Raw genomic sequence first — 18,245 nt, forward strand, 5'->3', positions numbered from 1 at the left:
AGTGATGGGAGCTCAGGGAGTGAGCACTGAGATGTGAGTATGCAGGTCGCTGTGCTCCTCAGGGGAATCTCACATCTGCAGCATCAGCTTCACTTGGCAACTTGATAGAAATACAGAGGCCTGGCCTGAAACCCAGCCATACCGAATCAGACTCTGTGGGGGCGGGGCGGGGCCATTTGCTCTGACAAGTTCACCAGGTGAGTGTGACACAAGTGAAGTTTGCGAACCACCCATCCAATTCACGATCTCTATTCAAATTTGCTCATTTGTTCCAATCATTTCCTTAGAAAGGGCATTTCTATAAAAACGGCTTTTGTTGTGCAGGATCCAATGCGGGATCATCTGCGTTAATTTTTAAATGATGGTTGGTTTCCATGGACCAAGCTGCTCTGCTGGGAAGGGGTGTTGCCATAGTGATGGCTGCCAGCTGCACGGCACAGCTGCTGAGCTTCCAGAGTTCCAGGGTCCTGAGCTGTCAGGCTGCCTCTTCCCAGGCTCCTGAGAAATGATGTGTGCATGTTGCTCCCTTCTTGTTAACAGAGATATTTCTCATCTTCAGATGAAAATTCACCCTAAACTTTCTCAGGCATGATCTTATCCTTTTCTTAATTGAGGCAAAATTATTGATATGGGAAATAGCTGACAACCAGACCTCGGTCTCATGAAAAATGTTATCTCCATGGTTCCTTTTGCAAAATTTAATTTGGGACTTTTCAAGTCTGTAATATATTCATGGACCCCTGATATGTCTATATCTGCTGCTCAACCCACTGGACACCTCAGATTATGTGTGTGAAAAAGCAAACACCTGGGGGCTGAGGAGACGACTCAATTAGTAAAGAACCTGCTGCACAAGAATGGGGACCACAGTTGGGACCCCCAGAACCCGTGTAAACTCTGGGTGTGGTGGCATTGGGGAGATGGGGACAGATGGACGTCTGGAGCTGGCCAGTCTAGCTAATTAATGAGCTCCAGGCTCAGTGACAGACTCTGTCTCAAAACATAAGGTGGGAGTGCTAGGGGACAAACACCTGGTGCATATACAGCTAAGCGCGTGCACACACACACACACACACACACACACACACACACACACACACACACACACAGAGGCATGCACACACATACATATGCACCCTAAATATATGTGCATATGTGTGTATATATGTGTGTAAACACTACATAGGCATATAATAAATACATAAACAAAGCATCTGCCAGTTGGTATTGTAGTACTATAATCCCAGGATGAAGGAAGCAAAGACAGGAAGATCACAAGTTCAAGGCCAGCCCGAGCTGCAGGACAAGGTGCAGTCTGATAGTTCCAAAGCTACCAAAGCAGCAGAGTGGTTTCGAGCGCTGGGGTCTGGTTTTCTCCACAAAAGGAGCATGGAGCTGCATGCCTTCTCCTTTCTGTCCTTCCTCCACAGTTTCACAGTCTCACCTTTGCTTAGATTACACTTCTTCCTAGCCCCACACTTCAGCGTCTACCCAGCTTCCTAGGCCCTTAGCTACACTCTCTTCTCTCACAGCCAAAGACTTTCTTTCCTTAGGAAGGCTCCCTCTCCCATGGATAGTGAAAATGCGATGAGACGTGGGGACGTCATTGGGTGGAAGCCATTCCCACCCCCATGTCCCTAACTGCCTAAGCATTTTTTTTTGTTGTGCATGAGACTGAACATAACATCATACGCGTTATCTCAGACTCTAACACGAAAGATTTCCTCATTCAGTTTTTAATCACGTCTTGGGTCTACATGTTGAACCATAGAGTTAGCGTTCAAGACATTTCTTTTTTAAGCATTTCTGTTCACTTTGGTTAGTTATACAAAATAGTGGGTTTCGTTGTGATGTTTTCATAAATACTTAGAATGTAGTGATTGTATTGTATTTACCGCCCCCCCACTACCTGCTCTTAGCTCCTTGCATTTGATCCCTTTCTTTTTCCCACAAGTTCCCTTTCTACTTCCAAAAATGCTTGTTTCTTAGCTGATTGTTTACCATTTGCTCTGAGCTCCCACCTCATTTGCATCAAACATTAATGATGAAGGATAAAATTCTGCATGAATCCACCTGACGTATATGTCAAACATTTTTTTGTCCTACTTTGCGGGCACATCTAACAGTGTGCTGTGCCAGAGGCCTGTGCCATACTGCCTTCAAGCCTTCCATGTGAGTGAGGAAGTCCCAGAAACCTAGGCATTCTGTTAGAAGAGGCAGCGGAGTTTGAGAGCGTAAATCTCCAGGAGAGAGGGCAGGGTTGGGAGAACATGTGCTCATTCTCAGCAAAGGGCTGTGACAGTTGGACTGGCCTGTTCCCCGTGTGGTGATGGGAACAGCTCCAGTGTCTACATCAGTGTCACAGCATGTCATTCCCACCTTTGGCTGCACATTGGACTCACCTGGAGAACTTTCAAAACTGCATGAGCCTGAAGCCAACTCAGAAATCTCACTTAGTTGGCCAGGGATTTACAGCTCGGCAACAGGATTTCGAAAGTTCTCTGGGTGTTTCTAATGGGCAGTCAGGGCTAGAACTGGGGCAGGGGGAGTGGGAATGGTTAGTGTGAAGATAGACAATAAGGAAAAAATATCGACTAGTGAGCCAGGGTGAGGCCCAGACCTGAGCGCGGGGGAGTCTGGCCCGGCCTGTGGGTGTATGGATGGCCAGGCCTCGTGGGTCATAAAGACCACACAGCTCCTCCTTCTTGTTTCCCGAGCAACTGCTTTAACCTAGCTCTCCACATCTCTGTGGAAAGAAAAATGTGGTTCCTAAGTCACATGAACTAGTCACCTTGACAATTGTATCCTCATGGCTTACAGATAAATTGGTATTCTGCATTATTTACTGGCTCTTTCTGAGCTTGGCAAGAGCCATTCCTCAGCCTCAGCTCTGTGTCAGGTGTAGTTCTCAGATATAGTTTGGGGTAAGAGATGATGGTGTAACTGTTTCCAGTGCTGGGGACTGAGCCCAAGGCCTTGCACACGCTGGGAAGCCCTCTACTGTGGAGCCAAATCCCTAGCCCTATGGCGACGTTCTTTAATGAACGTGTCTGGCATATCTTTATCCCTGCACATCTTGCATACACGGTAAATTTTGAATCAAAGATTTTGTGGGGGAGTTGGTGTTCCCTCCCTCCATTAGGAGTCCTGTCTGGTTAGAGGGTGGCCTCTTCAGTCTCTATAACCCTCGATACTAAGAGTCTCAGCTAGAGTCACTCCCATGTCCTTCAAAAGCCTACCCTGTTGTAGTCTCCAGCTTGTCTCAGAGTTGTCCCCAGCCACCACCACTGTTCCTTTCTCTCTGCAAATCCTTTGTCCTCCTGCCCCAGCCGTCCCCACATTCAATCCCTGCCCTCACTTCCCTCTGCACTCTCTCTCCGACCCTGTTCCCTCTCTCCAACCACTTCTGTCTATTCAATTTTCCCTTCTGAGAGACATTCAAGCATCCTCCTTGGGGCCTTCCTTGTTACTTATTTTTTGTGGAGCAGGAGGTCTGTGAATTGTAATGTGGTTATCCTGTACTATATGGCTAATATCTGCTTATAAGTGAGCGCATATACCATGTGTGCCTTTCTGGGTCTTGGTTACCTCACTTAGGATGATCTTTTCTAGTTCCACTTTTTTTTGCCTGCAAATTTCATTATTTCCTTGTTTTTAATAGCTGAGTAGTATTCTGTTGTGTAAATGAACCATATTTTCTTTATCCATTCTTTGGTTGAGGGACATCTGGATCGTTTCCAGTTTCTGGCTATTAGGAATAAAGCTGCCTTGAACATAGTTGAGCAAACGACCTTCCTTGTTGTATAGTGGACATCTTTTGGGTATATTCACAAAAGGTATAGCTAGGTCTCGAGGTAGTGCTATTCCCAATTTTCTGAGAAAGTGCCAGATTGATTTCCACAGTGGTTGTACAAGTTTGCACTCCCACCAGCAATGGAGGAGTGTTCCTCTTTCTCCACTTCCTTGCCAGCATATGCTGTCACTTGAGTTTTTTTGTTTTTGTTTGTTTTTGCCATTTGGATAGGTGTAAGATGGAATCTCAGAGTCCTTTTGACTTGCATTTCCCTGATAACTGATGACATTGAGCATTTCTTTAAGTGCTTCTCGCCATTGATGATTCCTCTGTTGAGAATTCTCTCTTTAGCACTGTACTCCATTTTAAATTGGATTATTTGGTTTATTGGTGTTTACTTTCTTGAGTTCTTTATATATATTTTGTATATTAGTCCTTTGTCCCATGTAGACTTGGTGAAGATCTATTCCCAATCTGTAGGCTGCTCTTTTGTCCTATTGACAGTGTCCTTTGCCTTACAGAAGTTTTTTTCAAGAAGTCCCATTTATTAATTGTTGATCTTAGAGCCTAAGCTGTTTGGTGTTCTGTTCAGGAAGTTGTCTCCTGTACCAATGAGTTCAAGGCTGATTCTCACTCTTTCTTCTAATAGATTTAGCGTTTCTGGTTTTATGTTGAGGTTCTTTGAGCCACTTGGACTTGAGTTTTATGCAGGGTGATAAATATGGATCTATTTGCATTTTTGTACATGTGGACATCCAGTTAGACCAGCACCATTTGTTGAAGACTCTTTCTTTTTTCCATTGTATGATTTTGGCTTCTTTGTCAAAAATCAAGCATCCATAGGTGTGTGAGCTTACTTCTGATTTGATTTGATTGATCAGCCAGTCTGTTTCTATGCCAGTACCATTGCTCTGTAGTACGGCTTCAAAGTAGGGATGGTATTTTTGTTGATTCTCTTCCCTCATATTCCTCTCCATCCTTCTGAGCCCCTTTGTGCCCTTCCACCCATCCCTTCATAACTTCTTTTGTGCTTTCATGTCATGAGTGTCCTGTTTCTGATGTCCTTTTTCCCCAACACCAAATTTTTTGTGATTTTTTTCTAATTAAAAGTACATTTTTAAAAGATATATTTATGTGTGTGTATTTATCTATGTGAGTGTTAATACACATACTTGAGTGTGCACATGAATGTGCTCATGCACAGGTCAGAAGAAAATTTGGATGTCCTTGTCTGTCACTCTGTACCTATTCCTTTGAGGCAGGGGCTAGTTCCGTACCTGGAGCTTGCATTTTCTTGGCTAGAGTAGAAACTAGCACACCTCAGAAACAAGGCCCTGCCTCTGCCTCTTGGATCTGGGGTTGCAGGCATGAGTGGGATGCTCGGCTTGTCATGTCAGGTGAACTCCAGTGCTTGTGACTGCACAGCAAGCACTCTTAACTACAGAGCCATTTTTTTTCCCAGCCAGAAGTTTTCATTCATTCTATTTTACAAATGAAGAAACAGAGTCAGAGCACAGGGTGAAGTGGTTTTTCTGACGTCAATTTTTATGAAAATTGTATGACTGGGCATTACTGAAGTTTGGAGGACCAGGGATAGAGCATTTGGGAGACTTCTCATTTTCCTAGCTTATACTTAGTTATGGACCACATCTTTAAATATTCTACATGTATAATTACATACACATGCACACATGTATACCTCAATTTGTACTGCTCAGATCTCCCCCACCTCCAGTGAAAAAGAAGAAAAAGACAAAGTCCAGTTTGTGTTGCCCATATACTCACTGGAGAATGGTCAGAGTCCCAGTGGGCAGTCCCTTACAGGAAACTGAGTCCTTCTCCATCCATGCTCCTGCTGACTGTAAAGTGAAAGGACAAATCTTTCTTTATGGAAGATATGGTAGGTTTGAAGGAATAGTATTATGAGATACCAACTCAATTAATTAATAAGGTGAAGTCTTTCATTTAAAGTGGAGAAGTAGGGCAGAAGGACGCTCCGTGCTCTTTCTAGCCGTGAAGAGTCCTTTCGTCCGTCTGTTCTTTGAACACTTCCTCTTTACTGTGTGTAGGCTTCTGAGGACATTCTCTTTGGTCTTTCAGAGTAGTTGTGAGTACTTCAGTTGACAGCCTTGAAGGATTAATTTTTAAAAGTCAAATCCTTTGGGGATTTACACTTGTCCCTGGGAGTCAAAGATGGTGTTTGGAACGCTGTAGATGAGGGGTCTTCAGCTCTTCAAGGTCTCAGTGTTTCAAAGTCCATCTGATGTCGGCTGGTTGGGATGGGGGCATGAAGGGACACCATTAACCTACCAAGTGATAGGGTGGGCTGTAGATTTTCGAACCCTTAGAAGTCACATCAAGGATTCTTGTGCAGCTTCTGTGAGGTGACGCTAGTGAAGGAAAGTGTCAAGGAAAGGAAGCATTAATAGTGGCTCAAGTTCTAACCTTTTTTTCTTTGATTTGCTTGTTTTAGTGTCAAAAGTCATCGTTAAATATTTCTCAAAGGCAAAACAGAAAAAACAGCATGTGTAATAAGAACATGTGGCATCTTATGGGATGAGTTTGTTTTTGCTTAGATGATAAGTTTATAAAAAGAAGTAGAGTAAAAATCAGAATGCATCACACAAGGCCCTTTCTTTCTTTGTGAGACCAAAGACATTGTGTTGTTATCTGTGAATGACTTGTCCACCTCAGCCACACCCTCAGGAGATAATAATACACAGAGTGCTCATTAAAGAACATGCTGAATACATGGAGAATGAAAACCAACAGAGAAATAAAAAAAAAAAAAAGAAAAGAAAAGGACCAATGTCCATGATCTTGGGTTTAATTTTTGATGTCTTACCTTCATATTGACTGAACAGTGTCTTCTTTAATTCTGTAGTGAGAAATGATAACATTTCTTTTTATGATTCCACCCAGAGAACAAAGGGAAGTTTGTATAGCTCCTTCTAGGGTTTCACTTTCAGGGCTTGTTTTTTCCAATTGATTCCTCAGCAACATAAATAGATTTTGTGTACTCACAAGAAACCACGTACTGACTATCAGTGCAGGAAATGGACATGCAAGTTCTGTTCACTATTTGAGAGTGAGGCCGGGGGCTGAGGCAGCAGCGTTGCAGAGGCCCTGGGTTTCCCGATGGGAGGGGCTTCAAAGAGAGGAGCCACAGAGCCGCAGTCAGCATCACCACAGGCAACATGCTTCTACTCACACTCCAAATAGGACACTACAGACAGCACGAGTGTGCAGAGCATCGTTCTCAAATACCATAGCTTTTAACCAACAACAGAAATTTGTAGTTTGTCAATAAATCCCTAAAAGGAATCCTATTTTAATTCACAGGTAAATTTCTTGAAATTTCAGTCTTACTATAAATGAGGCAGGCAAGTGTGTATTTGGAAGCCAGATTTGCAAAGACAGCGATGCTCATGTGTAGCCTTCTCAAAGTAAGAAATGTTGCCATTATATAAGAAGTTAGAAGACAGCTTCATTAATATGTTGTGTGCATGTGTGAATGTGTGCATGTGTGTTTGTGTGTGTTCAAGTGTATGTGTGCAGTGTGCGTGCATGTGTGTGTGCAGTGTACATGCCTCTGTGTGTGTGCAGTGTACATGCCTGTGTGTGTACATGTGTGCTTGCATGTGTGTGCAATGTACATGCCTCTGTGTGTGTGCAGTGTGCATGCATGTGTGTGTGCAGTGTACATGCCTCTGTGTGTGTGCAGTGTACATGCCTCTGTGTGTGTGCAGTGTACATGCCTCTGTGTATGTGCATATGTGCTTGCATGTGTGTGTGCAGTGTACATGCCTGTGTGTGTGTGCATGTGTGCTAGAGGGCAATCTCCTTTCTTCAGGCATCTGTACCTTGTTATTTTCAGGGACTCTTATTGACCTGAAACTTACCCATTAGGCCAGGCTGGTAGGTCATCAGGCCCCAGGGACCTGCCTGTCCCCACCCCCAGCACTGGATTGCAAGCACACACCACAGTACTCTGCTTTTTCATGTGCATTTTGGGGACCAAACTTGTCTTCAGGATTGCACAGCAAACAGTTTACCAGTTGAACTCTCACTCTCGCCTCTCATATCTCTTTAGGGTCTCCCTTCCCTCCCTCCCCTCCTTCCTTTCTCTCCCTCCCTCCCTCCATGGAGGTGAAGCACCATCATTCTGACATTAGAAATGTTTACCACAGAGTAACTAAATGATATTTAAAAATCATTTTAAAGTGTGTGTGTGTGTGTGTGTGTGTGTGTGTGTGTGTGTGTGTGTAGTGGGGGAGGGGATGTAAAACTGATAATAGAGATAGTGTAGTAGATATAGGTTACATTTTGTCTGAAGAGCTTTCTCATCTACTCCTTAGGATGCCACAGTGATCAACTGTCAAAAATATTTTGTACAACTTTCAGAAATACTATCACAATATGCTATGGCAGAATAATGGTTAGAAAGTAAGTATTGGACGGGCACATGTGAGTGCTGGACGGGCACATGTGAGTGCTGGACGGGCACATGTGAGTGCTGGACGGGCACATGTGAGTGCTGGACGGGCACATGCGAGTGCTGGACGGGCACATCTGGAGAAGAATGTGCCTTTTTCTTGCCAAGAGTTAAATATTAGTTTACTGTATTTTTTAATTCCAAGAAGCTTTGATCTCCTTGTCCTAGAAAATCCAACAAGGAAGGCAGTTTCATCAAAGCTGTACATGAATGTCTGATAATCTTTTGACTTCTTATTTCTTAATTTGCAAAGAGAAAATGTTAAGAAAATATTTGCACGTTGCACTGAAAGAAAATTAAAAACTGCATCATGAGCAGTTAGTCAGTTGACCACATGTTGTTGTGACTACACATAATCTCTCCCGGTTGCCTCATTGCCTGGAAGTACGTTTGCTCTGCATCTGAGGAGGACTCTGCTGGCTTTACTTGCATCTTGTGCTCCCGTGGACGTGGGAGGTACCTCTTGCACTGTGCTCCCATGTGACCTGAGTGTCACATTGCACAAAGAGCATTTTCCTTGACCCTTTTCTTCTGAGAACACATCAAACAATCTCTAATATTTCCATATTTTAATGAAAAAAGAAGAGGTATTTAAGAGAACTCGACACTTAGAGTTTTGTTTTCTGTGGTAATGAAAATATAGTGAGGCATGTCCTCATCAGAGTCACTTCAGACACTGCCAGGCAAATCGGGACATGCATGACTGTCAGTTTCTGGCCTTAAGTTTAATTACTGTTATTTTACCTCTCACCAGTATGCGAGTGACTAAATGTTTCACTATTGTGTTCAGAAGGCACATACCAGCAGCGGCTGTATTCCTGGGAGGTTTGTTGGAGTTTAGCAAAGTCAGTCATTCCAAGAGCCTTGCAGTCTGTGCATCCCAGAATCAACATAATCTGGGACTGCAAGATAGCGCAGTGAGTAAAAGCACTTGCCCCACAAGTCTGATCCCCAAAACCACAGTGGAAGGAGTGGACCTACTCCTGAAATTGTCCTCTGACCTCTGCATATACGACATGCATCCCCCCCCATTTCTGTACACATTAATAATAAAACAAACTTAAGTTAAAATTCAGAAGGATCTCCCATAGCAGCCAGCGCTGGTGTAACATGTCAACACCAGCCTCGTTTCATGCAAGCATCATCGCTGTACGTTAAATTAATGTCTCTGATTGGATTTCACTGTCTTCCATTTTTAACTTTCACGTGGATAGTATTCTGTATAGAAGCCAAGGTATTAACATTATTATTCCTTGTTGTATATTCAGGGGATGCCATTCAAATATGTTTGTTAAACCTGATAACACTTCTCCACACTTGGTTTTTTTCCTTGCTTGATGGCAAAGACACAGCCCAGCTGGATGGACGTGAACTGGAGGAGGGATGGCAGAATTCACCTGGTATCTGCTGACAACAGGGATAAGACCCCTGTTTGGATTTGTACGAGAGTGACTACGTTTTTGGGGATGATAAGGGGCTTTTGGTCAGTAGGAAAACAGGAAGGGTCAGATGGCTTCTGAGGTGGCAGAATATTCATTTTCCATTTCTCAAAGAAGCTGAGTCCCATCCGCATCATCCATCTTGGTGTCTTCTTAGGTGACTCTTAGGGCCACTCTTACGTTGTTGAGAGAACTTGGTGTTAAATTTTTACCTGTAAAAGTTATGAAAGATTCTGTTACTTTGTTTCAGGGCCGAGACCTGGACTGTAACATTCAGGAGTACAAGGAAGCTGGGAAAATCTTCCCTGAAGGTCAGATAGTGGAGTGGTTTATCCAGCTGTTGCTTGGAGTTGACTACATGCATGAGAGGTATGGTGACTCTGGGGACAGGGTACATCTCAACGCTCACGTCTGAACTTGAAAGGTGACTATTTGTGGTTGATTGGAAAGCAAACAGATCCAGAAGCTGAAGCGCCACAGTCAAACATCTGCAATATTTTATAATATGATGATTCTTGAGGAAACTGTTGAATAATTATTTACTCACAAGTATTTATTGTACAGTTGTGTGTATGTGAGTGCAGGTATGTGCATGCCATGGCACACACATGGGTGTGGAGGGCAGCCTCTGGTGTCAGTCTGGCCTTTTACCTTGTCTGAGATTGTTGTCCTCTGCTGAAGATGCCAGGCCCGCTGGCCTCTGAGGATTTTCCTGTTTCACCTCTCATCCTGCCATAGGAGGGCTCAAGTTACAGACAGGAGTTTCCATATTCAGCTTTTTTTTTTGTAGGTACTTGTGATTTCAGTGCAGCCCTCATGTTTGCACAGTCAGCACTTTACACACTGAACTGTATCTACAGCTCCCCACTTTTTTTTTTAAAAGTTCTTTCTAAAAGAACTTGATCTTCAATGTAGCAGAAACTGAGCATGGTGTCCTATCTAACAATCTCTTGTAATTAAAGCTGATACTCAGACATCCTTAGCAGGTCATGACAGATAAATATTCAAGCAGAAAGTCAGTTTTGATATAAATATTATAAATATTAAATAATGGTCAAAGTGTATCCTCCGAGTTTCAGTTTGTCTGCCATTCTTGTTTATGGAATTTGCCTCAACAATACATTTTAAAACATTGTAAATGTTTTGACAATACATTTAAAAGATCTTTTCAGATGTTCAAGTGTTAAATATTTTTAGACCATCAAATGACACAAATCCATTTGAAGCAATAGACTCTCGAAGCAGGCAGCCCTGACACCCTCATTGCAGGAGTGACCAGAGCACCTGGGGACAGTGTTTTGAGTGAGCGGTATTCCGAGGGCACACCAAGGCCTGGTGGGCTGGGGATGTCATCGCTTAAGTGTATCATCTGGGGTTTCCAATGGCACAAAAAGTAATCAGATTTGCTTGCAACTGGCCATGTATTTCCTGAAACACATGCTCGATGACACAGATAGTGGCTGATTCAGTGTGACTCCCCGCGTCTCTGCAATGATGTCCTCAGGTGATGGCGCAATAGCACATGATCCCTAACAAGCCGCCTGAAGAGGCTGGCCGTCAGCTCCTGTGCATGCGCACTCATGCTGCTATTATTTTTTTCTCCCTTCTTCTCCCTTCCTTCTTGTCTTTCTTTTCCCACTGTTTTTTTTAGCATACTGTTGGCTTATTGCTTAAAGGGCGTAACTGTAAAACAGTGCCCACAAAGATACCCACTGTGGTGGGTGTTCTGTGAGCAAAATATACAGTCAAAATCTGGTTGACTTAAGATCCCAAATTTGATTTCTTTTCTATTTCTGTTTTTCAGTTTTGTTATTTTAGCTTGTATTTTACAGGGTTACATAAGGCTATTCCCATGCCAGTATAAAATGTACTCTGAGCACATTCCCCCAATATTTTTGATGTGCTTAAGATTACTTAGTGATAGTTAAAAAATAAATGAGTTTAGAAACAACCTCCAAAGGGAGAAGTGCCATTTTCAGTCTGTCTGTATTTATAAAGAGCCACTCAGCCAGGCTGCATGGGTGGATGCTATCGACTCTGTGGATCTGAAATTCTATGAAAAATGATGGTGTCTTAACCATTATATTGCAACCAGTCATTATAAGCTTCTTAATAGAGCAATGTCAATTTTATGTTTTAATTCACTTTATTCATGTAATAGCAATAAACTAAAAATAAGTCCTAATCTTGGAGAACTGTGAGTTGTAAAAACTTAGTGTCATAGCTGCAAGGCAGGTGGCTCCCCAAAATCACCGTCCCAGTGCACAAGTACGTAGATAGCTTATGTGTTAATCTTCCAGGATCACACTGGAAGCAGCCTCTGTGTGTGAGAGGTTAGGCTTGGTGCCTTTGCAGCCAGTGCCTCAGTGCACATGCGGTTACTTTTATGAGCACTGGAGTGAGCTGTGGGGCGCCCAGTTTAAAATGCTACTTCTGGGTGAGTCTATGAGACTCTGCGTGTAAGTTTCCTTTCCCATTGTGAGTGGGCATTGTGCCACCCACTGAAGGGAGGAGGGAAGTGTCGCCTTCCCTGCTTCTGACCTTGGACAGGGATTTACATATTGGCTCTCTTGGGGCTCAGGCCTGCAGCTGCAGACTCCGCCCCAGCCCTTCCTGGGCCTCTAGCCTGCTGATGCAGGTGATGGGACTTGTGTATCACAAGTGCACGGGTCAATTCTCAGTCCTGTTTCTGTGGCGAGCCTTGACAAACACAGCATTCCAGTGAAGACAAAGACAGTGGTAGAGAAACTAAGAGGGGGAGGGAGCAGAAGAAAGGAGAAATTGGCTCCCTCCTTTGGAACATTCCTGTGCTGTGTTTTAATTTAGTTTGTTTTTAAATTTGGAATACTTGGAGTCTGTAGCATATGGCAGGTACATAAATGAAACTGTTAAAGCCTGAGAATATTCACAGTTCACTCAGCTGTATCTGAGAATGCTACACAAAACACCTTCCTGTTGGGGCGTCATGCTTATCACCCCCGTTTCTTGAGGGAAAGTGGAGCAGCCCCTACAGTGTGCTCAGCCTTGGTGGGCTTGAGATGTTGCTGATGCTAGTGCTTGCCCAGGGTGGGAGAGACAGGCTGGTGCACTTTCCTCAAGGCGTCTTGTCATCACCTAGCTACCCACATATTTCCCTAAGGTGGCTTTGTCACCACCCAGCTACATTTCTCAGCCAGCCTGTAGAAACACTGTGGTAAGGTATCTAAGTGTCTGAACGGGGGCATGGAGAAAACCATTTCCTGGGGAAGGCACCTGCGTGGGCATCCACGTGGCATATTTGTCCAAGGAAGGAGGTATCCTACTAAACTTTGGGAGACAGAAACGCTGAGCTGAACTGTGGTGTCTCGTATCTCATGAGCCTTTACTTTCCCCCATGTCCCCTTCCTGAGGATACCCTGTGGTCAGTTACTGTAAATCTCAATTTTATAGTTTCCCCAGTAGTTTAACAGTAGGGTCTGTGGCCTGTTACATACAACTTCTTGCTCCATCAGCACAGAGATAGGCTGTTGTACGCTGGAATCTGTGTTCCAGTGTATTCTGTGCCTTGGTCTTGAAATACACACACAGTGCTAATTTGCATATTTTCATGCCTTTGTATGTGAAGGACAATATATTACTACATGTAATATATTACACATATACCTGTCCAGTTGTCATCAGATAACTTTCCTGTGGACAGTTTGTTTATCCTAATGTCACAGCAGCCAGTCCTCCGCATGCCTCCTAGCTCATCATCACAAAGCCAAACCCTAGACTCCCCGGCTCCTTGCATGCTCACAGCTGCTAGAGATCTGACTCTGTCTGCTTGGATCTAGAATCAATAGGGCCAGCACAGAGAGGCTCGGCTCAAGGTTCCTTTCACTGCAAGTAACAGAATCACCTCAATCAATAGAAAGGATCCGTTATTTTCCTTTCCAGGAGGACAGCTCAGGAGTTGGTCACTGAGGTGACACAGCAATGTCCTCTGGGGCTCAGGTTCTTTCTGCGTCTCTAGTCTGGCCTATGTATTCAGGCCTCTTCTCTGGCAGTTGTCGGGTTGTCTGGAACACTACCATGTACTAACCCTTCTTATAACAATAGCCAAGGTCCCGGAAGTATAAAATTGGCCTCTCTCCCTCCCACCCCATCTCTCACCCACAAATACTACTCCTTTTATCTTTTATAAAAACAGAGCACTATATTCTGCAAGCTTTCATTGTGGGAATAGTGAAGCAGTGAGTGTGTTGAGGTTTCTAACCAGATCAAGGGTGACTGAAAGACAAGTGCATCACCCTAAAGCCCACCGTAATGTGGATGTCAACTCACAAAGGCTTCGTCCCTGGAGCTCCCTACACAATTTGCAGACAGCTATACTGAAAGGGGCCTCTTTCCAGCATTTGTACCCCTGGATCGTGCCACCTCAAGGGAGGGTCTCTTGACTCCCCTTTCTGCCTTATATGTTTCTCAGCTTCTTGAGTCTTGTGACCTCCTTCCTCTCCCTAGGAAGGGATGTTTGGATTTGGAGGAAATAGTTGTAAAGCAGCTTCCAGCAGTCCCCTCGTGTCTCAGTGGTGCCGCAAAATGTGGCAAAGGGAAAAAAATACCAGTGGATGATCTTTCACTGCAGCACTGAGCTTTCCAGTGCGTTAGCTGCTGTACAACTATGCAGTGACTTCAGTGGGCTAGTCATTATGGGTTCCCTTTGCAGAGTGTTGTTGTTGCTTGTTGGTTTGTTTTTGCCTAGTTGGTCTTGTCATCCGGTGTTCCTGGTGGTTTTGAGTGACTGAGAGTGTAGGTGAGCTATTAAGAGACACTGGTGACTTTCTCTTCTCTCCGGCTGGTAGTTGCATCAGGGTAGACCACCTTGCTCTAGTCAGGGATGGAAGTAGTTTAAAGATAGACTCAAATCTCCTGGAGGGATCTATTTTTAGTGTGACTCCCTTCTGGTTCTTTCCTTTTCCCACCTGCCTTACTTGAGTTTCTGTTGCTATGACAAAATACCTCTGTGTATCCTTGACTGTCCTGGACTCACTTTGTAGACCAGGCTGGCCTTGAACTCACAGAAATCCATCTGCCTCTGGCTCCCAAGTGCTGGAATTAAAGGTGTGTGCCACCACACCTGCCACCACACCCGCCACCACTGTTTTTTGTTTTTTTGTTTTTAATCATCTTCATTACTTTGTCTTTTTCTGAGTGTCACATTGTTGGAATCACATGATATATAGGCTTTTCACTTTGGAGTATGTATTTAGTTTCTGTCAGATCCTTTCCTGGCTTGATAGTGCATTCGTCCTAGCACTGAATGACACCAGATGTGTCAATAGAGTTAACCGTTTACTTACTGAAGGACATCTTGTTTGCCTCCATACTTTAGGCATTGTGAGTAGAGCTAGTATAATAATGTAGAGTTTGATGTGGATCTAAGATTTAACCCCATTGAACACATTGTTATTGTGTGCAATATTGTGTTATTGTCAATGGGGTTAAATGAAGATTTATGTTTTAATCCTGGGTTTCTAATTTCAGAGCTTACATTTTCCCGTACAAGTTCTGTTTGGCAGTCTCCTTCATCAATACCACCTCTTTAGTGTTTAGAGTTCAAACATTTAAAATGTACTTAGACTCTGCATCTTATTTGCTTGTCTGAAACCCTCAAGAGGCTGACGTCATTGCATAGTCTCGGCTCGTTGTTTGTCCGCATTTGCTTCTGCCAGATGAGCAGAGCAGGTGTTAGCCAACAGGCCTTTTTATTCTCTTGGCCAAGGGTCTCTGTGACTGCACGGCTATTGCACATCTGAACCCTCTGAGGATGAGTGTCGTCCTTCCCTCCTGAACTCACACAGGCATGCTTCCTCTTTCGTCCCTTCACTGTCTGTATGGGGCACATACACCATCTGTGTCCATTACACAGACTTTATGTCTTCACTGTGGCCATTATAGCCAGTTCCAGTCCTCAGCTTTCGGAGTCCACCACATTCCCAAAGGCCGCTGAGGAGTCAGCACCTCCTGTCCACTCTGATTTCCAGTTTCTCTTTGGATACAATCCCCAGGGGGGTTGCTGCATCATGGGCTCAGCGCAGGAGGGCCTATTGGTGAACTTTGTTTAGCATTTTGGGGTCCTCTGTGGGAAAAGCTCTTTGTGTTGTTTGGTTCTCTTAAGTTCAGAAATAGAAGAATGGACATATTTCATACTGCTGCCTTATAGCAAGATTCAGTAAGTATTGTCAGTGTTGTTGCAGTTACAAAATGTAAATAGTTTGCTAATAATATATTATAGCATTTTGCCATAACTTGTCCATCAACTGAGGATGTTGTTACTGGATGTAGTGCTATGTGACATACACTACTAAAGCGGTGCACAGCCTGAGCGACGCAGAGAGTTCTGGACCAACCTGACCCATGAGTCCTTATCTCATCTTTTTTTTTTTAATTTTTTTCCTCCTTTATTAATTTATTCTCATTACATCTCAATGGTTATCCCATCCCTTGTATCCTCCCATTCTTCCCTCCCTCCCAATTTCCCCTTATTCCCCTCCCCTATGACTGTTCCTGAGGGTGATTACCTCCCCCTCTATATGATCAAGTCTCTTCTTGGTAACCTGCTGTCCTTCCTCTGATTGCCACCAGGTCTCCCCGTCCAGGGGACATGGTCAAAGGTGAGGCACCAGAGTATGTGAGAAAGTAATATCCCACTCTCCACTCTACTGTGGAGAGTGTTCTGTCCATTGGCTAGATCTGGGTAGGGGCTTAAGGTTTACCGCCTGTATTGTCCTTGGCTGGTGCCTTAGTTTGAGCGGGACCCCTGTGCCCAAATCTGCCTATCATAATGTTCTACTTGTAGGCTTCTAGGACCCTCTGGGTCCTTCTACTTTGCCTTTCTCCCATGATTCTCTCATCTAGAGTCCCACTAGAATGTCCTCTCCTCTGTCGCAGTTTCCTGGTAAGTGAAGGCTTTCGTGGGACATGCCCCTTGGGCTAATATGCAGATATAAGTGAGTATATACCATTTGAGTCTTTCTGCTTCTGGGTTAACTCACTCATTATGATCATTTCTAGCTCAATCCATTTATCCACAAATTTCGGGAATTCCTTGTTTTTAATAGCTGAATAGTATTCCATAGTGTATATGTACCACAGTTTCTTTATCCATTCTTCTATTGAGGGACACTTAGGCTGTTTCCATGTTCTGGCTATTATGAATAAGGCTGCTATGAACATGGTTGAGCAAATTTTCTTGCTGTGTGCTGGAGCATCTTCTGGGTATATTCCAAGGAGTGGAATAGCTGGGTCTTGAGGAAGCCCTATTCCCATTTTTCTGAGATAGCACCAGATAGATTTCCAAAGTGGTTGTACTAGTTTGCAATCCCACCAGCAATGAAGGAGTGTTCCTCTCTCCCCACATCCTCGCCAGCATGTGGTGTCGCTTGAATTTTTGATCTTAGCCATCCTGATGGGTATAAGATGGAATCTCAGCGTTGTTTTGATTTGCATTTCCCTGATGATTAAGGAGGTTGAGCATTTCTTTAAGTGTTTCTCAGCCATTTGATATTCCTCTGTTGAGAATTCTGTTTAGTTCCATGCCCCATTTCTCGATTGGGTTATTTGGTTTGGTGGTATTTAATTTCTTGAGTTCTTTATATATTTTGGATATTAGACCTTTGTTAGATGTAGGGTTGGTGAAGATCTTTTCCCAGTCTGTAGACTGTCGCTTTGTTCTCTTTACTGTGTCACCTGCCTTACAGAAGCTTCTCAGCCTCATGAGGTCCCATTTATTAATTGTTGACATTAATGCCTGGGCTGTTGGTGTTCTGTTCAGGAAGTTGTCTCCTGTGCCAATATGTTCCAGACTCTTTCCCATTTTTTCTTCTAAGTGATTTAGTGTCTCTGGTTTTATGCTGAGGTCTTTAATCCACTTGGATTTGAGTTTTGTACAAGGTGACAAATATGGGTCCAGTTGTATTTTTTTACACATAGATCCAGTTAGATCAGCACCATTTGTTGAAGATGCTATCCCTTTTCCATCGAATGGATTTGGCTTCTTTGTCAAAAATCAAATGACCATATGTGTGTGGATTCATATCTGGGTCTTCGATTCGATTCCACTGATCAACCAGCCTGTTGTTGTGCCAGTACCATGCTGTTTTAATTATTATTGCTTTATAGTACAGTTTGAGATCAGGTATGGAGACTCCTCCAGAGCACCTTTTATTGTACAAAATTGTTTTAGCTATTCTGGGTTTTTTGTTTTTCCATATGAAGTTCAGAATTGAACTTTCAATGTCTTTAAAAAATTGTGTAGGTATTTTGATAGGGATTGCATTGAATCTGTAGATTGCTTTTGGTAGGATGGCCATTTTTATTATGTTAATTCTCCCTATCCATGAGCAAGGTAGATCCTTCCATCTTCTCATGTCATCTTCAATCTCTTTCTTTAGGGTTTTGAAGTTTTTTTCAAACAGGTCCTTCACTTGCTTAGTAAGAGTAACTCCTAAGTACTCCTTATCTCATCTTATTTCAACAACCATAAAGCAAAACCAAT

The 18,245-nt window shown here is 43.5% G+C and overlaps 1 protein-coding gene across 1 annotated transcript in view; it reads left to right on the top strand.

Annotated features, from left to right (window-relative positions):
- NEK11 (NIMA related kinase 11) overlaps positions 1 to 18,245 on the top strand; it is a 205,745-nt gene that overhangs the window by 41,776 nt on the left and 145,724 nt on the right. The window contains exon 4 of the mRNA XM_084754389.1: positions 9,978 to 10,096. Within this exon, the coding sequence (XP_084610515.1) occupies positions 9,978 to 10,096 (119 nt within the window). The remainder of the gene's footprint in view (positions 1 to 9,977; positions 10,097 to 18,245) is intronic.

Source organism: Acomys minous (assembly GCF_964271855.1).
Source record: "Acomys minous genome assembly, chromosome: 13".
Taxonomy (NCBI): Eukaryota; Metazoa; Chordata; class Mammalia; order Rodentia; family Muridae; genus Acomys; species Acomys minous.